The following is a 25,258-nucleotide window of genomic DNA, read 5'->3' as shown; positions in this document are numbered from 1 at the left end:
ATCAGGGCTTGGGGTGTGTGTCAAGATTTAGTTATACTAGTTTTATTTCTTCCAGAAGACAGGATTTTATTAGGTAGGCTACGAGTGAGATTGCTTCAAGGACTAATGTGATGCCACTAGATGGCGGACCAACATCAGAGGCCAGTAGTAAGAAGCTTTGCAGTAAACTTGATTATACTGCATTGTACCAGAGCCAAATTTTGATATGCTCAGTTTAGCTGGATGTCTTTTGTTGCATTGCCAAGCATTTGGGATTACAATCTCCCACCAAGCTTGGCCACATACTGGGCTCTCCAGAACGCATCTGGAGAATTACGTAAATATGGCCCATTAGAATCCACTCTTAGATCTAGTGCTACTTACCATTTTATTGTGCTCCTAAGATTAGGCTGGCTGACTGTGCTGTCATCTATAAATATTGTTGAACATGAACTATACTTTTTTGTAAGCTGCCCTGGGGAAACCTATGGGGGGAAAAAGGTAATTGGTTGTTTTGAAATAACTTTATTTCCAAAGCCGATTTCAAGGTTTATCACAAGTCAGCATACACACTCATTGCTTAGGAAATAAAAGCATGAGAAGTACTAAACAAAGCAAAGGAATACCAGAAAGGGATGCTTACACAACTGGCCTGAAAACCAATATGCGGCAAGGAAAGGTTAATGTTAGCAGCATATTGGACTATGGACAGGTAAAGGGCTACCCAGCCCTACCCAGCAAGGCAAGTTCCCGACTTCACAGCCATTTCCTCTGCAGACTGACAGGGTTTTTAACTGTTTTAACTGTTAATTGGTTTTATGCTGTTTTTATAGTTTTGATTTTAATTGTTAATTAATTTTAGTTTTTATTTTGATAAAATAAACCCTGAGCCATTTTTTTTTGCAAGGGTGGGATATAAATCGAATGAATAAGTGTCACATTCTGTATCTCCAGTTGACATGGGGCACTACAGCAATGGCAGATACATTAAGAGGTAGGTCAACTTCCGTCTTTTATGGTTTATTTTATTTATTTTTACTCTAGAATCCCTGCAGCTCAGCAGTTTTAAGTTTATGTAGTTAAAAGTCTTTCAGGACCCCTCAAAAGCTATGGCATAATTAATGTGATCCTCTTATTCAAGTTATAATGTCCTTTACATAATCAAATTAAGGTCCACCCATCTTTTGCAAGAATTCCAGCAACCAACACCACCAAGTGCTAGGTGGTCTACCAGAAATTGGCCAGTGGTCCACAGTCAGCCCATGGCACCCCCCTGCCTTCCCATTTTGCTTTGGCAGCAAAACATATTTGAGACAGACTGGAAGTGGAAACACACAACACTTGCCCTATCCGTGTTGGCAGACAGAATTAATACAAAAGTAGCACATGGGGGGGGGGGGGGATTCAGTGCTCACTGGTCAATATATAAACAATAGCAGTAGTAATTGTATCAGTAATCCATTACTCACAGGTGACCCTCTCCTCTTTCCAGCTCTTACTAATGCACACCTTGATTGTGAAGAGCATTAGAGTATAGCCATACTGGAGAAGAATCCCCTGATCATGTTAAAGAGATATTTGCACTTGAAACATCAATTCCCTGTTTGCATAATGCAGATGTACGTGCTTAGTTTCACATATAGCGTAGCAACCAACTAAACACTCTGAAATGGTGTTCTAGTGCACTGCAAAGAGGGTTTTAAAAGAGTATTGGGCAACATCCAAACTAGTCAGTCATGACCAAGTACTACTGAAGTCAATAAGACATGTTGGTTATGACTATCGTGTCAATGAGACTCAGTCATGACTAACTTAGTCTGGACGTTGCCCATCATGTTTAGTTCGAAGAGATTAAAAGTTTGGAGCGAGGATCCTACTCACCCTGAAATCCTAAATTGGTATAGGAATTTTAACAGGCTATTTCATCTGCAAGGTCAAGTACTGTACACACCTAGTTCTCTTTTAAAAGACTTTGCCTAGCCCTACAAAAAAGCTCTGGTGAAAGTCTCAAGAGCTTTATATCTTAAACCACCTCCATTCATAATAAGCAGGAAAGTCAAGGGTTATCGACCTATTGAGTCTGAGCAACAAAAGACGTGACCCAGTCAAAGTTCCATGTTCCCTCCCTGGCACCTCCAAGATAGGCCTGAGAGAGACTCTTGCCTGTAACCTTGGAGAAGCCGCTACAGTCTGGGTAGACGATACCAAGCCAGATGGACCAATGGTGTGACATGGTATGCGCCAGCTTCCTATGTAAAGTTAAGCACTTTTAAATCTTATTTCAAAGGGCAGAATTTTAATTTAAAATTAGAAAAGAAAGCTGCGACATGCTGGAAACCCCAAGCTTACTGCTAACATTTCTTTTCAAAAATTATTTAACATTTTTACTTGGAGTTTTTGTATCTGTTAGATATACTTACATGGTTGATGTGATTACTTTTCCGCTTTTCTCTCACTAAAAAAAAGGGAGAAGGAACTCCAGTCAAGGAATGCTCTAGTTTTCAAAGAGACTAAATTCTAAAATATAGCAGTTGTTTGGCTGCTGGGAGTTTCCACCCCCCTCAGAACATATTCAAATCTGACAAGAATATAAGGATGCCTGTAGTTTGACAAGAGCTTCTACTGAACACCAAATATTCAGTGTATATTCGCCCCTATGAGTTCAGAGGCAAATCAACTCCACTTTAACTTCCCCTTTTTGGCAGCCTAACTGGCATCTCCAATTGTAAACATCTCACATAGAATAAGTGGCATTAAGAGCAAAAGGGCCCACTGCCACCTTCACTGGAGGCTACTGCAGCAGTGCATCCTATGGACTGGAGCGCTACTTGGCACACCGAATTCACTGTAGACTCCTACCATACTAGAAATCATGGGGATGATCAAAAGGTGGCATACTTAATAAGGCAGGAGGAGATATTGGTCCATGTGTAACTTAGCACTGACCATCTGAAGAGTTTGCTAGGCATTTCATCAAATGTATTACATTTCATCATCATTCAAAGCCACACTGAACATTTTACATAAATGTTTTACGTAAACCCCTGCTAACTGAGCAAAGAGGCACCTTTTTAATGTGGTATTATCTTCATTTAGCAGGGGGAGAGCAACTTGCCCTATTCACCCCCAGCACAGTACCCCTCCACTGACTGTTGCTGGGGTCTGTCTTATGTTTCTTTTTAGATTGGGGACAGGGATCCATCTTATTTATTTTTTATTTCTCCAAGTAAACCGCGTTGGAAACTTCAGTCGAAAAATGGTACATAAATGTTTGTTGTTGTACATCACTAGGAACACGAGACTGTACAACTCATAGCACTTATTGTTGTAAACTAGAGTGGCTCCGTTTCAAGCTGCATGGCACAGTAGAGTCTGCCAGGAAACATGTCTAAGTAGATTTTTCTTCAAGCACAGGTCACAAGATGGCCATCTCCTACTGCCAGATGAACTACCAAATAAGGAATGCAACCCTTTCTAATCATTCTGCTGAACAGGAAGTATTAAGAATGTGTTATAAGCACAACATTTTAGAAGCGCCCCGAACAAGCAGCTAAAAGAAAGTGCTCTGAAGAGTAAATAAATATTTTCAACCAACCAACCAGCATTGCGACACTGGTGCAAAGACCTTAAGTCACAGAGGCATTTCTTCTTAATTAAAATATAAATACCCACTACCAAGATTTCTTCCACCCTTAAAAAAAAAAAAAAAGAGAGTAAAAATTCACTTACCATCTGTTTGGGATTTGCTCAAGAAAATTGTGCTTGCTCTAGGATGGTCAGATGGGTTTGACTCCAATGCTAAATCTGAAATGAAGAACATGGAAAGATGCTATTCTCTGTTCTGAGGTTCTTTTGGAAAACAGCAAATACAAATCTGACTAAAGGAGCACTATAAAAGCCTGCTATAAGACAATAGTCTACGCAAAGTGAAATCAATCCTTGGAGATCACATCCCACATCTTAGTTGTGTTGGTACATTTCACAAACACTCCGAACCATCGTGCACTTCTGATTTTCATGCTCCACTGCTAAGCACATGGGATGAAAACCAAATCTGATGTCTGAATTCCATGCTGCCAAGTAGGACCCTCCCCAGTCTGCACTAAAGCTTTAAACTGCCAACATATTCAATATAGGCAGAGTTACTCCAACTCCGAGTGAACTGTTATTATGCATAGAATTCACATAGCCATACCAGACAGGCCTCTTCAAGTGTGCAGCATGAGGAAGCTAGACTGGTTAGAATGGTTTCTTAACAGCATCCAATAATTCAACATTAATTTAGTGTTTAACTCTGAGAAAAGAGGATTAGGACAATTTCATCTAAAGGTATGATATAGTCAAAGTCTACAAAAAGCTCCAGTAATTTCAAAACTTTGTGTAAAAGCAAATGGTCTTCAAGTCTGAGGGCAAGATACCCAACACATTATTTGACTGTTAGATCACCAAAGTAGGATACACCCAACATACACAAGTCATCAGAAAACTTGCCAACACAGAAGCTATGTGATTCACAAACATGGGGCGGGGGGAGAATCACTCAGTTCTTTGTACATTATGAGGTCATCTCATGCCAGGATTACCTTTTTAATCTAAGCCTTTGTTATTGTACAACGAAAATAATGCAAACAGTGCATTATTACAGCTTTTTAGATATAACCCCAACTCACCCATCCTCATCCCAATCCACCCTCATATGTTTGCCTACACAAAACCAAGGTCAAGTAGCCACAGTGCAATTTGACCTCTCGCCTATGGCTACTGGAAGTGGGGAAGGCATGCATACACAGAGGAAAGAGAAAGGGGGTTCAGAAATCAGTTTCCCCAAAATGCTCAAATGGAGGGGGGGCTCAGCAGCTATATTTCCGTATCAATAATTTGCTCATGATAACCAGGAACTGACCTATAATATCCATTAACCACATGGAACTACAGGTTGCTTACCTGTAACTTTGGTTCTTCTAGTGGTCATCTGTCCTTTTACACCAATGGGCTATGCACCTACACAGAGACCTCGTCAGAACCTAACAAGCTCAATTCTCCTGCTTTGGCGGGAATCCCGCCCCCAGCTGCTATATGCGGCTGCGCCACTCCTCATCCCCTCAGTCACAGAGTCCGGCTTCAGGAGACCCCATGGGGAAGAAGGGAGGACATGTAAAAGGGCAGATGACCACTAGAAGAACCAAAGTTACTGGTAAGCAACTTGTAGCTGTTCAACATGGTTTCTGTCTTTTACACCAATGGGCGCATAACAAGCTAGCACCCCGGGAGGAGAGAAGAACAGAAGCAATATGTAATCTGCCAGAATTATTTATTTCAGAAACAAGTACATCAATTGAAAGTGGACTGCAGGACACTCCTGCCAAACACAGCATCATTCCGTGCCCCTGGCATCAATAGCATAATGGCGGATAAACGAGTGGGGTGAAGCCCAAGTAGCCGCTTGACAGATAGCATCCAGTGGGACTGCACAATCAAAGGTAACAGAGGCCGCCACGACCTAACCGAGTGCACCTTAACCACCGAAGGCAGCTGCTAATGAGTCAATTTATAACAGAGTTCAATTGTCGAGACTATCCACCTGGACACGGACTGAGCAGAAACTTGAAGACCTTTACATGGCCCCTCATACAGAACAAACAGGGAGGGAGTCTTTCTCCACTCAGCAGATCTCTGGACATAGAAGGATAATGTCCTCCTAACGTCCAGACGATGTAACCTACGCTCTGCATCAGAGGAAGGGTTCTGGAAAAACACAGGCAGAGTGAGTGGCAAGAAATGGTGAAACAGAGAGACCACTTCAGGGAGGAATTGGACATCCAGCCTGAGTACGACCTTGTCCTTGAGGAATTGAAGGTAAGGCAGATCAACCCATGGGGCAGGCAATTCACTCACCCTCCTAGCGGAGGTGAAAGCCACCAGAAAGGCAACCTTCCTGGTCAGGAGACGGGGGTCGATTGAGGGCAAAAGGCTCAAAGGGAGGCCGTAGCAAGTCTGCGAAAACCACAGACAGATCCCAGGCTAGGGACATAACAGGATCGTCCAGAAAAACATGGGACAAACCCTTCAGGAAACTCTTAACCACCAAGTCTTTAAAACACGAAGTCCGGGTTGACAGGGAATGTGCCACAATGGTAGCCAAAGCACCCTAAGGCAAAGCAGATATGTACATACATCCTGTACAGAGGGGTTAAACACATCAAAACCATGTTAGGAGGAAAGAGAACAGAAGTGAGTCCACTTATGGTCATATGATTTTCACGTGGACTGCTTCCTGGCTGCAATCAAGATGTCCTTGAGTCTTAGTGGGAAGTCGGCAGGATCTTCCAGGCCATCAGGATCTTCCAGGCCATCAGATGAAGGGGCTGAACATCCAGGTGGAGCACTTGACCCCCCTCCCGCAACAGCAGGTTCAGCAGAGTGGGGAGGCACATCCAAGACACTGCCAGCCTCCTCAGGGCCGGAAACCAAGGCCTCTTGGGCCACCAAGGGGCTATCAGGATGGCCCTGGCCCGGTCCACTCTCAGTTTGCTCAGCACCCTTGGAATGAGGGGGAACGGTGAAAACAGATACATTAGAGGGCCTGTCCAAGACAGGACGAAGGCATCGCCCAAAGAACCCTCGCCCTCCCTTCCCCTGGAGCAATAGAGGGCACACTGAACATTGTTCCAGGAAGCAAATAGGTCCAGGGCTGGAACACACCATTTTACAAATATGTCCCTGAGAACACCTTGGCCCAAGGTGCATTCGTGGGAGACCATCATCATCTGGCTCAATGTGTCTGCCTGGACATTTAGGGAACCCCGGATGTAGACTGCATGAGGTGAGACCGCATGTGCCACGCACCAGTGCCAGAGGTCCAGAGACAGGAATAGAAGGCTTCTTGAAGACATGCTCCCTTGTTGATTGACGTAGGCTTTTGCCGTCGTATTGTCCGTCTGGATGGTCACCGAGCAACCTGCAATCACTGGCAAGAATCCCTTGAGTGTATTGAATATGGCCAACTCCAAATAGTTGATGTGCCGGGTCCTCTCCCTGGGGGACTAATGTCCACTCAGGCGAAACTCATCCAAGTGAGCCTCCTGACCGAGCTCCAACGCATCAGTCATAATCACCCGTGACCAGGGAACCTGGAAAGGGTTGCCAACGTTCAGATGGCAAATTTTGGACCACCAAGCTGCAGTCTCCCTCACCCAAAGAGGTGGTGCATACTCCGAACGGGCCGGATCCCAAAGGGGATTGAATACGTCTAAGAACCACCTTTGAATGATGTGCATCTGAAGGTGCGCTTGAGGAAGCATGTAAATGGTGGCTATCATATGCCCCAACAAGGGCTGCACCAAGTGCATAGTCTGTGGATCCCCGGCAAGAAAAACGGCGGCCAGCCTCCTAAGCGTACATATGTGGGCGTTCGGGAGAAAGCCCTTCTCCAAGTCCGCACTGAAAATCAGCCCTATGAACTATATCCTGCAGGTTGGTTCCAGTAGATTCCTCGAAACTGATCTGGAAACCCAGAGTCTGCAAGGTGTCCACGACTGTCTCGAAGGCGTCCAGGACCGCTTGTCTGGTGCTCGCCAGGATGAGCCAATCGTCAATGGCATGATCTGGAACTCTCGTTCCTACAAGCCACCACCGGGACCAAACATTTTGTTAAAATCATGGGCGCCGTTGTGAGACCAAACAGCAGTGGCCTTGAATTGATAGGGGATTCCCCCTATCTGGAAGCACAGGAAGTGACTATGTTGAGGGTGTACTGAGATGTGATAATACGCCTCCTTCAAGTCTAGGGAGACCATCCACCTGTCCTTTTCCAGGATGGCCAGTATAGTTGGTACCGAATGCATTTGGAAATGCCTGTATATCAGGTGCCCATTCAGGGCCCTGTGGTCCAGTATAGGACACCGACCTCCGTCCGGTTTCGGTACGATAAAGTACCGGGAATAGAACCCGGGGCTCTCTGGATTGACGACTTGTTCTATCGCATCTTTTGACAGGAGAGCGGAGATCTGCTGGTCCAATTCCTGAGTGTACGGAGTAGTCACAACTCTGAACATGGGTGGATCCCGCAGAACTCGAGGGCGTAGCCCAAACGTATGACCAGGAAGACCCACTGGCACATTGATCTTATGGCCTTATGCCAGATAGCTTGAATAAAAATGTTAAATCTTTTGATCTCATTCATTTGCAAGCTGTATTTAACCTTCCAGCCAGGGCAGGCAGGCGGTATATTCAGCGGAAGCATCACTGTTCCTCTGAATTTGATTCTGAAGATGGCTGGGCTCCAGAATGCCAACTACCTGCTTCAATGACAAGATGCTCTTCAACCTATCATATTAACGGCCTTAGATTTACACTTCTGGTTTAACAAAAAACCTTGTTGAGGGTACATGGGTATCCTGCTAAATTATGCTTTCTTGAATAATGCTAGTGTTGCTTCTTCATGTTGCCATGAACCTAATGCCAATTTGCACCACATATTTCTAGTGTCAAACTAGAACTATGGAGACCCAAATGCAAACCCATACTCAATTATGAAGCTCACTGGGTGACCTTAAGCCAGTCCACCTCATTTACCTCACAGGGTTGTCGTCAGGATGGGTGGTGGTGGTGTATGCTGCTCTGAATTGCTTAAAATAAGTAAAACCAGCAACTGAGGCCTATACAATCAGAAGGTTCAAGATTCTGTATCAAGCAGGGTAGACTTTCCTTGCATGTGGAAGAGCATTTAAACATATGCCACTACTTACAGCCTGAAGCAGTGCCACCCAGGCAAACCTTTGCTACTTTATTCTACTGATTGTAAACTAGCCTTGTGTGGCAGCTTCTCAGAGCAAGGGAAATCCCACTACAGGAGGGAACTAAAATCTTGCTTTCCTCATTGCGGTGGCGGCGGCAGCACCCACCATTCTCCACTTCATTGGGCAGTGCTAACATTTTGATGCAGCACATATTTAAGCCATTAAGTCATACAGTAATCTCTGGCCTGGATTGGATTTCCTCCCTGGCCAAGCAGCCTGACAGTGACAGATGAATCCATCATCCCATTTCATCATCCATACAAAGCAAGGGCAACGTACTTGGCAGAACCAGTAACAATGCAACAATTTGCCAGCAAGTTTATTCATCTACAGAGTGTTGCAGCAAATGGATGAAATAGCATTTTCACTCTGTCCTTGCTTCAGAAGCTTCTCTTTGTCCTGAAATAATCATTAAAACAGCACAAGCTCTATATACAACAGTAATTTAAGCCACCAAGCAAAAGGTGATATAAATTACCGATTTAGACTCCAGTTTTCCATTCATTATTATAAACCTTTTAAACAAATGGTTTGCAACTAAACAGAGCCTTTGTACTAACCACCTAGGATCCAAAACCAGTGGTCCCTCTAATTTTTTTCATCTGTGTGGAATGTGTTTTGTTCTGGGTGGCACTATCAAGGCAGTGCGCGCACACCTGCATTCAGAATGCGGCTTTCTTGATTCAACCTGAGTGGGATCTAAATTGAACTGAGCAGACATCCAAAAACCCTGAATGTGTGCGCACATCTTAGAGGGAACTATGTAAATTCTAGCCCTTGTAGAAGTGGAGTTATGGAGCAAGATGTGCAGTCATTTTTCAAATGTTTGGATTCTTTGGTGTATAGTATCTTTTCCTCATAATGAATCCCTATGAGGATACATTGCATATCTTCATTTCTTCTGTTCATTTTGACGGTCACTGGAGAGTGCCAGTTGTCAACTGCCATGTGCCAACTACACCCCCTGCAAGGCACCCTACCTACAAGGCAGTGGGGCACTCTTTAGTTTTTAGGAATAATGAAATGTTTAGATTCTTTGGTGCCTAATAACTTTTCCTCATAATGAATCCCTAGGAAGATTCATTATACACCTTCATTTCTTCTGTTCATTTTGACTATCACTGGACAGTGTCAACTGCCATGTGTCAACTACACACACACACACCCCACACACTGGGGTACTCAGTTTATTTTAAAGGTATTTTTGAAGTGTTTAGATTCTTTGATGTCTTCATTACACAACTTCATTTCTTCTGTTCATTTTGACCCCACTGCTTTGCAGGTGGGGGTGGGGAATTAGTTGGCATCCCATGTTCCAACTACCCCACAACCCACAAGTCACCGGCTACTCAGTTTATATTTTAGGAATTTTTGAGGTGTTTAGACTCTTTGGTATGTTATGAATCCTCATAGGGATTCATTATGAGGAAAGGTTATTAGACACCAAAGAGCCTAAACACTTGAAAAAAATCCTAGAACATAAACTGAGTAGTACCCCACTGCCTTGTGCGTGGGAGTGGGGTGTAGTTGGCACATGACAATTGAAAGCTGGCACTGTCAAAAAGACAGTCAAAATGAATAGAAGAAGTGAAGTTGTGTAATGAATCCTCATAGGGATTCATTGAAGGAAAATTGTTATACACCAAAGAACCCAAACACTTGAATAACAGTGATCACACATTTTGATCCATAATTCCACTTCTACAAGGGCTAGAGCTTAGCTTTTTTTAAAAAATGAAAGCTGGGAATCTGGGGAAATTAATAGGAGGGATCCGAATCTCGAATCAATTCAAGTCGAATCAGGCGCGATTCGATTTGTACCCGAATCTAGCCAATGGACCACAGGGGTGATTTGTTTTGTCTCCAAATTGCAGGAATCAGCTAGATTCGGGTACAAATTGATTTGTACCCAAATCAATTTGCACATCCCTAAATTTTGAAGACAATTCCTGTTTGACTCTCAATGCACAGGGCAAGGCTGCTAAGCAAGATCATTTACTGGAAGCAAGGGTCCACATGATGAACAATCCTTCATCCCCTAGCAAATGTAATGAGTCACCCATACTGTGTTACATGCACACACTGACTGAGTTTGGAGGCAAGCACCAAATGATGTCAAGTTCAGAGCGATTTCGTCTTCACCCCCACTTACCAGCATCAGTTTGCCTGTGCAAGCTGCTACCCCAACCATATTCATATCTCCTCCATCCCAGTTGATGTGTGGTGGGTGGGGGGGAGAGGTGTGCGATAATGAGGGGCTCTCATTCAGTGGCTGGTGCAGAGGAAAAAAGCAAGCAAGTGGGGAAGGCTACTGCAGAACAAGGCAGGGATCTTCCACACAGTGCTATACTCTAGACATCTCCCAAGTGCAGTACAATGGGCCAGCATCACCCTTCTCCTGACTATGCAGCTGGGGAAGGGAACTGCATCTGACTTTATGCAGTGATTTAGAGGGTCAGATCAGTACTATGCCAACATAAGATCTTGTCCCTCTAGCATAAGTTTTGCCTGGCTATCAAGGCCAGCCAAAGATTTGTGGGCTCCGACATGAAGATTGAGTTCAGGATCCAAAGAACCTAGTGTGTAAGAAATGTTGTTGTAATATGTCCAGCCAGTAAGTGGCACTAGCATTTGCTAGTAGTGACCCTAATAGAAGGCAGAGTCCCTTCCTACTTCCTGCCTGTACTTCTTGTTGAACTTGTCTCTTCCTCTAACACAATTAAGTAGTCTTAGCCTATAATGGCTACCTTCCTCTGAACTCTCATGACACCTAGTTACAGTAAAAGTGCCACTGAATCAGTGTTGACTCCTGACGACCACAGAACCCTGTGGTTGTCTTTGGCAGAATACAGTATGAGATGATGGTTTTCAGCACCTTCCTATATAGCTGCTGCCTGATATAGGTTTTCCCATAGTCTGGAAAACATACCAGCAGGGATTCGAACCAGCAACCTCTGGATTGCTAGTCAAGTCATTTCCCACTGTGCCATTATGTGGCTTGACACCTAGTTAGATGGCTTGTTTTTCCTCAAATGGCAGCTCCATGCAGCACACAGCAGACTGCTTTTAGAACCTGAGTGAAGGTTTAAAGGCAGTCTGTGATATACCATGGAAGTCCAATGAAAAAAGTTCTACAGTGTAGAATGATTATTATTTTTGTTTTAAGTTTGAATTGCATTTTTGACTTCTTAAGAGTTAGTTATATTAAGGGCCACTTTATAAAAGCAATACAATGCAAACATCCAGACTAAGTTAGTAATTAGTAAGCCCCACTGAAATTAATGGGACAAGTTAGTCATGACTAACCTGTCTCATTTTGCACAGCTTTGGCTAGTGCACCAGCTGCGCCCCTTTCAAGGAGGCAGATCTGGCCATGGTTACCCACTTACTCACACTGTGGCTGGATTACTACAATGTGATTTATGTGGGGCTGCCCTTGAAGAATATTTGGAAGCTTCAATTGGTTTGGAATGCAGCTGCTAGGGTTCTCTTTGGAACTGCTCGCTTGGAGCATATTACACCTATTTAGAAAGAGCTGCACTGGCTGCCAATTTGTTTCCAGATGCAATTCAAGGTGCTGGTTATTACCTTTAAAGGCCTTAACGTTTTGGGCCCTGGATACCTGAAGGACCGCCTGCTCCCAAGGCTTTCTGCCTAACCAACAAGGTTGTCAGGGGGGCCTTTACTCCATGTGCAGATGTTGAGAGAAGCTAAATTCTTGTCATGCATGTGGGAAAGGGCCTTCTGTTGCCCCCAGGCTTTGGAATGCTCTCCCAGTGAATGTCCACTCTTTGCCAACTGGGGCTGCTTTTAAAAAAAAGACCTTTTTATTTGTTTAGGCTTTTACCACTTAGGGGTTGTCAGGCCTCTCAGCTCTCCTAATTCTGCTGTCTTTTTATGGTGGTGGTTTTATGGTTTTTACTGTTCAACTGATTTTTATAGAATTTTATTATATTTTAATTTTTGCAAACCACCTTGGGATGCTTTAAGAAAGGCGGTATAGAAAATACATTTCAGTGGTGCTTAGTCATGGCTAATTTAGTCTAGATCATACCCACTGAGAACAAGCAATAAGACACAAATGTGTAGTATTCATTATTGTTGCAAATTATGAATGTGTATGCCTACTAACCATGGATGGTTGATATAATTCATCTTCATGCAACACAACTATATGGCCTAGTAACTGCCATCCTCGGAAAGTTCCAAGCACCTGGTCCACAATCCAGAACACCTCTGTACTAGATTGTGAGTGAACAGCCTTACCATGTGTTCAGAGCCAAATAGAAATCCATGAGTTTCACTGTTACCTCTTGTTGCTAAGCAGATATAATCCTGTAGTGCAAAAGGCACGTGGACTACATGACCAGAGGTTTTGGATTATGTTCCTGGCTTTATTTTAAAAAGATAAAACCAGGAACATAATCCAAATAGAGGCTTTATTTAGTTGTGAAACAATATATTTTAATTGCTACAGCAACCAATTAGTATGCATAATGGTTCAGAAAATGTATTAGACAATGAAAAAAAAAGGATTCAAATCAATATTTTGGCTATTTAAAGTGACTTCAGCCTGCCACTGAGCCAGTGCAAGCCCCTTATGTGAGCCTGACCTAAGTGCCCCGACTTTCCAAAAGGGGTATTTACAAAACTCAGCATTTTCCCTCCATGAGAGGCAAAGGAAATTCCCATTATGTTTGGTTCATAGAGTCATAAATAGCCACAAAAGTGATACATTTACAATCCTTGAACTCAAACAGTCCACTCCCTGCCCCGCATTGTTCTTTAAGGTAGAAAAAGCAGCGAAGTTAAAGCCAAGCCATGGTTTGGAACTACGGGAATGCATCTCAGGCTTGCAAGCAGAAATTTCCTCTTCCCCTATTTGTCAACAAAATAGTGACAGGTTTGCCATTACAGGCAAACTACGGTTGATCAACAAACAGGAAGGGAGTAAGGGGAGAAAATTGTAGCGCGCACACAAGGGAGGAGAGAATACACAAACCCTAGGCTTGCTCACATAGCATCCAGTTAATGTGTGACTGATTGAACCAGATTCAAATTTTAAGGAGATTAGAAGTGCAGACTTTAGGAGTCTCTAAAAAAGGAATTGTTAATGTAACTGAAATGTTTAAGAACGTCTGAGCTTTTTAAGCAATCAATTTGTAATGACTGCTGCAGCAGTAAGTTGAACCCAACCTTAAATTATACCATTTATTTGTGAAGGAGCCTATGAAGAACACAGTGTTTTATTTCTACAGTACTCCTGATGAAAACTTGAGAACTGAAATGTGTTGGGTAGAATAAATTGGTATCTTGTGCAGGGTGGATTTGATTTAAATCAAACTGATTTAAATCACAATTTAAATCACGATTTAAATCACTAGCAGGGTGGATAAAAATAAAAAAAATCCGATTTAAATCCAATTTTTTTAATTTAAATCGGATTTTTTTTAATTTAAATTGGATTTTTTTGATTTTTATCCGCCCTGCTAGTGATTTAAATCGTGATTTAAATCAATTTGATTTAAATCAAATCCACCCTCATCTTGTGTACCTTAGACTCCCCTGTGCTGGAGCCTTCCTCTTGGACCCCCACACAGTGGCAAACCACACTCATAGCAATATACATTTTTCACACACACACACACACACACGTCTCAAATGCATGCAAAAAAAGGTCATTGCATGCAAAAAAATGCATGCAAAAAAAGGTCATTCAGGTCAAAAAACCGTCCTACACTTGACAAATATTTTCATAGAGATAACTTACATGGAGTTAGAAATCTTTTCTTTGTGTAAGATGACAGCAGCCTTCTTCAAGAACTCCAAAGAGCAACTGCTTTCCTATTAAGGGATTGGCAAGTGGGACTTACCTTTGTTTTCCCCCTACTCTCTCAAGGCCTTCCCAGAGGGCTGCCAGCCCTGAACCAGAGCACTGTATTGATATATAGCACAGGGGAGGAGAGGGCTAGAAAGGGAAAAAATGTGCTCTCCCTTTCACTGTCCTTCCTTCTGAAAGGTATCTGCACCATGCAGGGGAAAAGGTTTAACCTCATGGCATGCATCCCCAAACCCTAATCCTCCCCATCCTGAATACTTATGGTAAGCTGTTTCAGCAGGCCAATTTCTCCCCTCTCTCAGTTTTTGCCCTTCATTTTTTTTACCAGCCAACAACCTGGCTCAAGAGTCCTCAACATTCCACAGATACTGGGAGCTTACAGGGCCATTTTGAGGGCTTTTAAAGATTTTTTTTTGCTCTTTACAGATTTATACACTTCTATGTACCAAACGGGTATGACACTTGACTACCAAGTTCACTGTTCGATTGAACGATGGGGCAAAAATTAGTCTCTTATGGAATACATATTTCCACCTCCTCCTAGCTAGTCTTTGTAACTCACTATACGGCTTCAAAATAAAATGGCAATCAGCTTAAACCAAATGCTTATACATATAAAGTTCAGCTGACAGTCAAGATGTTAATGTAGCTAGTTTTCATTGCCATTTTCCATCAGGACATGTCTTAGAAGACTAACACAGTTGCTTACCACCTCAAAAGCAAATTCCACCGACTTCACTAGGACTCATTTCAAGAAAGCATAGGATTGGAGCTGATGGGGCAAATCAGTCAATTTGGTGGGGGAAGAATACCTGCTTTTCAAACAAACCAAATTTGGAGTGGTTTGTTTGTTTTTAATATTCCTAGCAGTTGAAATAGTATTGTGGTTGCTGCCTTGAGAGGTGCTTTGGAAGACAGACCTTAAGTTTGTTCACATCAGCTCCATAGCAAAATCTAAGCCCTAGCTTGTTTCATTCCCAGTCCTGACAGGACTGCTCCGAAAGAAAAATCTATTCAACTTTAAATACTACAGCTGCAAATCTATGCACAGTTACCTGAGAGAAAACCCCACTGAGCCTATCTGGACTGACTCCGAGTACAGATGCATACAAGTGTGCGGAAAATTGTAAGAATACTGATAAAAGAAAAGCAATATCTACTTTCTCTGCCTCTGTACCATTTCTCAAAATGCATGTGTTTGCAAATGTTAATTAATATCAAAAGTACTCAACAGTTTGAGGGGCATCTCTTTTCTTTAGAAGCCTGTAGTCAATATAAAATGCTCATGCTGTTTTATTGCTCATACTGTTTAAGACTATGCTTATATTTTATTTTTATACTGTTAATATTGCTGCATTTAAATTGTTATAGTTTATAATCTTCACTCCGCAGCTACCTGCCAATTAGGTTGATTACTAGGTTCCAATGTTTTTATTGGTTAATGTGAAATTGGACTAAACTGCTGTACACTCACCTTTGGGCATAATACCTACTTAGACAAAATAATAAAAATAATACTTGGATCTCCAATTCATACTGCCCTTTTTGGAGCAGAAAAGGGCATGGGGGGTATTTAAGTGACTATTTTTGCTATGTCTGTGTAAAAACTCACTACAAGGCAAGGCAATCACATGGAGAAGCAGTACATTGCCATGTGACTCAAGACTATATTTTATCATGTCTCAACAACTCCTCTTTCCAGCCAACACATTGTAAGACTGTCCAAAGGTTGTAGGTATAAACAGCACTTGAGGTTTGAGCATCCCTTTTCTTAATGAACACATTTTCTTTTCTTAACAAACAGTAGAATACTCCCAGCATTACTGCTGATAGAGTACTTCTCCTCTGTACTATTAACACTAGTGATTCTAATGAGAAATAAGTTACAGTTTTTCATTTTTCATGTGCTCCCACGGATACTTTCCACTGTGACAAACTTGAAAGTTAGCCCATGCTTTCTTGCTGCATGCTTCCTGACCAGTGAATTATAAGACAGCGAAGCATTAAAGAAAGTTAAGCATTTTGATACTATTCTGTCCAACACAGACATCATTTTTATTACTCAACAAAATGTGTAATATATTTCAAAGTGGGGAGAAAAATACTGCTACCTTTCCACTAGCACTTGCTTGATAAAAAACACACCAGCAGGTACAAGTGTTTCCTAAGAGAAAAATGGAATATGGAAACTTCTCCACAAAAGGGGAAAGAAGGGATATGCAGACTCTTCCTCCTCAGGTGGACAGCCTCATGTACTTGTATTTTGCAGTGTTGCAATCAAATTTATTTAAAGAAACAGGCAGTCCACTATCTCAAGGCAAAGCATTCAAGCCCTTCTAGACACACTCTAGGTCTGAAAACTCACTGGGCAGCACCCAGAGTCTCGTCTTATGCTAGTGTGGAGACGTAGCACAAATAAAGCAAATTCTGCTCAGAGAAGGGCCTTCTTTTAATGCGCTCCCATCTGCTGTGCTGGAGGGCAGGTACCAAAATATCCCCCTTAATAGCCAGATATGCCCCTGTTGAATCTGTGACCCATGTTTTTTATATTGTTCATTTTATATTCGTATTTCTCTTATTTTCCCCCTTTCATTGAGCATACCTTATAGAACAGATGATGAATATACATCTTTTCTTTTAGCTGATCGGTACATGTCCATAACACTGTGTGCTAAATTCTATGCGGCTGCATGTAAGATCAGGTCTGAACTGGTTGACTTATAGTTAGTAGTACTATGGACTCTTTTCACTACATATTTGTATTACTTATACTATGTTGTGTGCTGTCGGGTCAAAGACCATAATAAAGTATTCATTCAAGCAAATTCTGCAGCAGGCTGGTTCTTCTGTGTGTGAAAGCTGTTTGCACAACATAATGCACTAATTTTTGTACAACACACTGCACTAGTTCTAGCACAGACACATATGTCCCAACAAGGTAATTCTTTCACTAGCAGTAGTGCAACATTGTGGCCACCTAATGGCGCAGTGGGAAATGACTTGACTAGCAAGCCAGAGGTTGCCAGTTCAAATCCGTGCTGGTATGTTTCCCAGACTATGGGAAACATCTATATTGGGCTGCAGCCATATAGGAAGATGCTGAAAGGCATCATCTCATACTGCACGGGAGATGGCAATGGTAAACCCTCCCTGTATTCTACCAAAGACAACCACAGGGCTCTGTGGTCACCAGGAGTCAACACCCACTTGACGGCATACTTTACCTTCCAGCGCAACATTGCAGAGCACTGCAGCTGCAAAAAATCCTTCTGTGAGCACCATTGTGAACACTACCTTGTGTTAATTTTGGAGAAGTTAACCCAATTTAATTTCTCACTAGGACTATGGTGAATATTAGTTTGTTGTACTTACATTAGTGTACACAGCTCCGCTTGAAACACATTTTCTATTTGTGGGAACTGGCTGGAGCAGAACCCATTAATCACCAGTCATAGACTAGATGTGACTTGGGACTGCTCCTGGCCCCAAAGCTCTCCCTGGTTTCTCAGACTGGGACAGTGGCCAGGAGTGCTTTTTATCAGCTTTGGCTGATACTTCAGTTACACCCATCTCAAGAGCTAAATGACCTTAAAACAGTGGTACATATGCTGGTAACCTCCAGGCTTGACTACTGTAATGCACTCTACGTGGAGCTGGTTTTGTACATAGTCAGGAAATGACAATTGGTACAGAATTCAGCAGCCAGATTGGTCTCTGGGTTTACCTGAAGGGACCACATAACACCTCTCTGTGGCTGCCCCAGGGCTTTGGAATATGGTCCCCACTGGGGAAAAAAAGAATATTTCCTTTTGTTTTCAGGAAGACCCTCAAGACTCACCTGTTCTCACAGGTTTTTCATTAGAATTAATTTTAATAATTTGTTTTAATAACTGTTTTATGCAGTAGTTTTTATTGTGTTTTGTGGATTTTAATTCGTGATGACTTTTTAATATTTTTTAAAATTTTGTACACCACCTAGAGATGTACATATCAGGAGGTATAAAAAAATATATATTTTTTAAAAAGACAGAAGATCGATAACTTGATTGTCAGCTGGATTGAGTCATGCAGGCCAGGGTCAGGAAAACTCCTCAGGCAGGGAAGAGCTGAGGTAAAAGGTAAAGTGTGCCATCAAATTGATTTCAACACATGGCACCCACAGAGCCCTGTAGTTTTCTTTTGGTAGAATACAGGAGTGGTTTACCATTGCCTCCTCCAGTGTGAGATGATGCCTTTCAGCATCTTCCTATATCACTGCTGCCCGATATAGGTGTTTCCCATAGTCTGGGAAAGATACCAGAGGGGATTCGAACCGGCAAAGTTCTGCTTGTTAGTCAAGTATTTCCCTGCTGCGCCACTTAGGGTGACAGCTACCCTTTATTATAGCTCTGTGTAATTCAATTGCAGATGGGACTATGTGACATGGGTGCACTCTAAGTCAGCCATCAACATTATCAAGCTTCCAAATCAAACTGCCCCTATATTACCGCGTAGGAGTGAGGAACTATTTGGGGAAGGGGGAATTCGTGCAACATAGCTGTGTACAATCAGACTGGTTTAAGTACTGTCAGAACAATTCTCGTCCCGTCAATATCTGTCAGTCCTTTTTAAAGAGGTATAATAGAATTGGAAAATATTTCTCTTTTAATCAGTATGTCCAGATTTAACATTGAATATTGCAGCAAATATCCTGCAACTGAGTGGGAAAACTCTACACAACAAGAGCTGGGTGGAGGTGGATTACTGGTATCCGACTTTACTGTTAAGTCAGCTTCCTGTTGGTTTAGATATAGCTTGCCATTGTCCAGTCATAATAGCATCATGCTACACTCAGCCTCAAGAATCCCCTTGCTCCACCACCCTTTTCCTTCCTTCCAATAAACACATAAGGAATTCTGTAAAGTCACTCTGGCTTATCTTGTTAGCCATCATTCTCCCTTTAAGGATACCAGCACACACTGTTTCACTACCCAGATTACTTAACTAGATAACTCTCTCTTCTTTGCAAGCAGTATAGAAGTGGGCCCCACAAAGTTCTGCAGTTTATTTGCAGTATAAAAGACGTGACAGTGAGTGAATGAACAGCCCAGGCTTCTGAAGCATGAAGAAATCTCACATTTTCCAGATCCTCATGATTCTCATTTTCCAGATTCTCTTCTGCTATCAAGAGATAGCAGCTAGCACACCTAACTTGCACGAACAGGCAGTCCTTCTGTCCCGTGTCCAGACTTGAATTTCCTTCAGTCAGGGCAGTTTTAAATGTTTAGGCACTTTTAAAAGGATAACGTTTCTGTAATAACACATACTGAAGTTCTGGGATCTGTATGTGTTATGCAAGTTGAAGATTAAGCTATGCAAAAGACATTCATTCTGCTCCTGCTAGTCACAGGGGAGGCAACTGTAGCTGCACTACATATGCTCGGTACGAGGGTACTTGAGTAAGAAGTTGTACAAAAGAGAGGAGCAGAACCTTCAGTAAAAAGCAGGTGAGGAAAGGGAGAAGGCTGAAACCTTGATCAAGAGCAGTGGTGCCTCTAATTTTTTTCATCTGTTTGCAGAATGAATTTTGTTTTGGGTGGCCATATCAAGACAGTCTGTGTGCATGTGCATTCAGAGGTGGGACCTTCCTGTGAGGGATCTAAAATTAACTGAGCGGACATCCAAAACACTTGTGAGCATGCACACGTGTGCATGCCTTAGAGGGAACAGTGATCAAGAGGTGACCACATCCTCTGGCTAAGATTCAAATCCCTTGTTTCACACAGGTTGTACATATAACCAATGTAGCCCTAAGATGCTTTTAGTGTGACAAGGTATATGCAAATAATGTCAGAGTGTGGGAAAGACCAATTCCCAACATCATGTAAAGAAATAGTCCAATGTGCATCCCACAAGGTGTCCAGATCACAGCACCATTTAATCTTATGTTCATAATTAAGTGAGTACTGCTGCTCTCAGGTTCCAACACTACAAATCTGGCCCAATAAGCGAGAAATTGTGTAAATATCCAAGATCAGTGCACTTTTTACCAGACTATGAGATAAGAGATTATTAACCATGGGGCTGGATTCCATCTCTTCAGAAAATAGCTTTTGAGGATGGGAAGGATGAATGTTCATGAACTGGAGGTTTGGAAGACCAGCAACACTGTGCAGTACATGTTAAATGAGACAATCTCTCTCAAGGTAAGTAGTACCTTTACTCACATTGGGGCCATTTCAACACATCAGAAGCAGCATACAAATCCTAGGGTTTTTTTGTTTTGTTTTTTAAAGGAAAGAAGGACACGAGGGACACTGTGATACTGAGCAAGTCAAAGAGTAAACTGATAATACATAACTATATGCCACATCAGGAAGTGACATTTTAACAATGGGTACTAGGGATGGCGCAGTGGGGAAGTAACTTGCCTAGGGAGCAAGAGGTTGCTAGTTTGAATCTGCACTAGTATGTTTCCCAGACACCTATATTGGGCAGCAGCAATATAGGGAGATGCTGAAAGGCATCATCTCATACTGCGCTGGAGGTGGCAATGGCAAACCCCTCCTGTATTCTACCAAAGAAAGCCACATGGCTCTGTGGTCGACAGGAGTCAACAGCACAATTTTACCTTTTACTAGGGATTCAGGGTCAATTCCAACAAGCTGTAAACTCTGTATGTTACACCAACATATATTCCATTGTTTTGCAAGCACCTTTATTATCAATCCTTCCCATCCAAGAACTTGGGCAAATTATGAATACCACATCAGCAAAAGAAAATAGTGCGTTCATATATATTTTTTCAAGCAACAACTTGCATTCCCATTAGTACAGAAGTACTTCAATGCTGAAGTTGTTTTTGCTCAGCCTCTTCTGTTGGGCATAACTACTGTTTGGTAGCTTGACACCCACACTGATGAGAAAAGCAACAGCCTTTCCATGTTCCCTGGTGCTTCCCAAGGAAGCATGGCAAACAGAGTTTGAAAAGACATTTTAACCAACTGTGTAAACTGCAAAAAATCACTGTTGCATCTGATAAGAGCAATTCAATGCCAGTTAGTCCACCACAACTCTTCCACAGGGAAATGAAGGCCGGTGGAAGAAAAGGTGCTGCTGTTTATAATGTGAAGCTGCCACTTTAAACCATTTTTGTTACCCCCTGTATTCCATCTTAATACAGTTATGTACAGCAGACTGGATCTTCCATTACTGATAAACTGCAAACCCTAGAAGTAAAGGGACACTGAGCAAAAGTTCCAACAGTAAGCTAGGAATAAGTGTCAATGCTAACACACCCAATAGAAGACATACACAAGAGCTCAGAAACTCAAGAATCTAGGGGCAGGTGGGCGGGGAGAATATGATTCACTCACAATACCGTTAGGAACCCATCCTTCTCAAGCACTTATTTGCCACCAAGCATTTAGTGTCTTTCCTAGAAGTAGATACAGGAGTGATGATTTTGCACACTCTTTCACACACATCCCCCCTGCACATCTGCTGCACGAGTGCAAGTACTTCTGAGCGAAACAGGTACCCCTTATTCCCCCTTGCAAGGGGTCTCCCTTCAGGAAACTTACCACCGCCGTGCAAGCACGCACGCACCCACATGAAAAACGCAGCTTACCATACGGCAGTGGAGACAATACAGGCTCCAAACGGACCCACGTTTACTTAGGAAAACGGCCCCACTGAATGTCGAGATGCGGTCCGCTTTCCCCGTTACACATAAGCTCGGACCACGAGCGTTTAACGGAGCGAGCGGAGAGGCGCCACCATCCACGCCCCCTTCCCCAGCCCCCCCCCTCCTCCTCCTCCTCGTGGCAGCTTCTGGAGGGTGTGTCCCCTCCCCTCCCCTCCTCACCCCACCGACCCTCCGCGACTCACCATCCGGGAACTCGCGGTCGCTGATATGCTGCAGGTGGGGGCCGCCCCCGCCGGCATCCGAGTCCCCCGATTCCGCCTCGGTGGCTTCCCGATAGGCGGCCCCCTTCCGCTCGAGCCCCGCGGCTGCCTGCCCTGCTCCCGCTCCACCTCCTCCTGCTGCTGTCGCCGCCGACGCCGACCCGCGGACCCGGCCGAGCTTGGGGCTGGCGCCGGGAGAGACGCAGCAGGTGACGGTGTTCCCCATGATGGGGGCCCAGAGCAAGAAAGCCCGCCGCCCCCTGGGCTGGGCCGAGCCCGGCTGGGCTATAGCAGGCTGCCGCGGCTACGGCAACAGCAGCGCCGCCTCATTGTCAGGAGACTGCAGCGGCGAAGGCAGCGTCTCCTCTTCTCCTTCCTCCTCTTCGCGCAGCTCCGCTCGCACCAGTCAGAGCGAAAGAAGAAAGCCCGGCCGGAAGCCCAGAGCGGACGGCACCTTCCCACCGGGCTGAGGCAGCGGCGTTCCCACGTTCCTTCCTCCCACCCACTAGCCAATCGGCGGCCGCGCCGCCGTGCGCTTGCACGTGATCCAGAGTGCCGCCCCTCTGGGTAGAGGGGAGGGAGCCGCTGGTGGTGCCACCCGGAGCCACGTGATCAGCGGAGGGTTGATTAAAAGTTAACAACCTCCGCTCCGCCCACATCTTCTCTCTACTGATAGAAAAACGGCTTCTTCGGAGACACACGGCCGTAATTCTTTGTAGCCGCAGGTGGCGGCGCTTTCCCCCCTTGCCTGAGAAATTGTGAAAAAACCCCTATACACTTTGTACTGGAAGTTAGAGTGGAAACCCAGTGTAAGGACCGTGCTGGTGAGGGACTCTAGCCTTCTCTTAGCTCTATGATTGATTCTCCTCTCCCGTCCGAGTGAGTCTACCCTGCTTGTTACCTAAATATCCCCCCCCCCGCCCCCTTTTAGCCCCTCTCCTCCGACTCCGTGGGAAGTTTATTTGAACTTGGCTGGCTGGCTTTGTGTCCCCCGGTGACAGGAAGGCGCAGCTCTGGAAAGTGCAGCTGTTGTCCCCGCTAGACTGCTCATTCCTCTACATTTCCTTGTGCAACTTCCCTGTAGATCACCCAATCGGTTACCATGGGAAAATATCAGGGAAAGTGAAAAGAAGGGCTAGCCAACAGTCACAGTAGTGCGTGCAAGCCCTTAAAAAAGTGTGCTGCGTGCGTGCCACTCACCCGTATTCATTGATGGGGGCTGCTTTATGGTAACATTTCAATGCTGATGATGCTTGATTGGGATCATCACCTCTGCATTCAGAAAGTGTTCTTTTCATGAACTAAAACATACTAGCTTAACCCACGCAGAGCATCTGTGCGCTAGTACTTGATTGCTCTCCTCACCCCCTGCCACAGCCACCCTCACCTGAGATCTCTCCACCCTCACCTAAGCCGCACTCCTCCCCCTCCATCCTGTTGCTTCCACCCCCCTCACTCCTCTTGAGCAACGCTGCAGCATTGCTGGCGCCTACTGGCAGAGCTGCAGCCCCCTATCCCTAGAGACCTCCCCACCCTCACCTGAGTGAGCTCCACTCCTGCTCCTCTGCACAGGAGCAGCAGCAGTTGACCCTTCCTCGGTGCCGCCACTGCCATGGCCGCTCGTTCCCCTCAGGCCACTGACAGGCCTGGGCCGTCCCTTGCCTGCCTCCCTCCCTCTGCCAATGGCCTCAGTAGCCCCAAACAGCAGCAGTGGTTGACTGGGCCCTTCCTTGCTACCAATAGGCCACTCATTCCCCTCAGGCTGCTGACAAGCTAGGGCCTGTCCCTCTCCCTTCCTCCTTTTTCTCTTTCTCTCTCTCCCTCCTCCGCTTGTTCTCCACCTGTCTTTCTCTCTCTCTCTCTCTCTTCCTCCCTCCCTGAGTTAACAGATCTTGTTCCCTCATCTAATTCACACAACAGCAGCCTCCTTCTCCTGAAGGGGCTCTTTCCTCCCTCATGACTGCAGACCCCTGCCCACTATCCTTTTATATATAGAGAGAGAGTCCTTTCCTCTACAATCAAGAACATCTTCCAACCAGTAACAGTTGCATTCCAACTAACCTTAACCATCACAGGCTCCTCCTCCCTGTCTGCAGATGGAATCCCCACTGCCCAATCACCACGGTGCTTCTGCTTGCAAACTCTCGCGAGAGCTGCAAAACATGGCATTAGCCATAAGTACGCCTTAGAGAATTATATATAGATATATATAGATAAACTCTTAGAGAGGGGGGGAAATACCTATACACAGTAACCAAATCAGCAAAATGATAGCAAAATTCAAAAAGGATACATTACTACATTTCTACCTACATTCCTACCAAAAAGGATACATTACTACCGAAACAGTGCACCTTCTGGTAAACCTCAATCCCTCTGCGGGTTGTTTTTATATGTAACCCCAAATCTATACAGCCAATAAGCCAGAGCAATCCATTCTGTCAAGCAGTAGCACAGCAAAAGAAATAATTTCTCTGTACATAGACTCGCATCTTCAATAACTAGTAGTATAAACTTGCATCATAAATCAAATACACCATTATTTCTTAAGATAGAAACCCTTAACAAACAGCATAATCATGACATAAGAACAACCCTGATGTCTCAGGCCAAAGGCCTATCTATCTTACTGGATCAGGCCCAAGGCCCATCTAGTCCAGCATCCTGTTTCACACAGTGGCCCACCAGATGCTTCTGAGAAGCCCACAGGCAAGAGGTGAGGGCATGCCCTCTTACCCACCGTTGCTCCCCTGCA

At 44.0% G+C, this 25,258-nt stretch overlaps 1 protein-coding gene across 2 annotated transcripts in view; it reads right to left on the bottom strand.

Moving 5' to 3' along the window:
* CCNYL1 (cyclin Y like 1) overlaps positions 1-23,728 on the bottom strand; it is a 39,773-nt gene extending 16,045 nt beyond the window's left edge. The window contains exons 1-4 of one of the 2 annotated variants that reach the window (XM_053285160.1): positions 23,704-23,728; positions 3,709-3,783; positions 2,400-2,434; positions 364-464 (exon numbers count right to left, since the gene is read on the bottom strand). In XM_053285160.1, coding sequence (XP_053141135.1) covers positions 364-464; positions 2,400-2,434; positions 3,709-3,783; positions 23,704-23,713 — 221 coding nt within the window. In that variant the 5' untranslated portion in view covers positions 23,714-23,728. Of the gene's footprint in view, positions 1-363; positions 465-2,399; positions 2,435-3,708; positions 3,784-22,485; positions 23,029-23,703 lie in introns of those variants that run through there. The other variant, XM_053285159.1, reaches the window with a different exon arrangement.
* Between the last annotated feature and the right edge of the window lie 1,530 nt (positions 23,729-25,258).

Source organism: Hemicordylus capensis, chromosome 1 (genome assembly GCF_027244095.1).
Source record: "Hemicordylus capensis ecotype Gifberg chromosome 1, rHemCap1.1.pri, whole genome shotgun sequence".
Classification (NCBI taxonomy): domain Eukaryota; kingdom Metazoa; phylum Chordata; class Lepidosauria; order Squamata; family Cordylidae; genus Hemicordylus; species Hemicordylus capensis.
The sequence above is the reverse complement of the archived record's forward strand: the minus strand, read 5'-3'. Positions and strand labels throughout refer to the sequence as shown.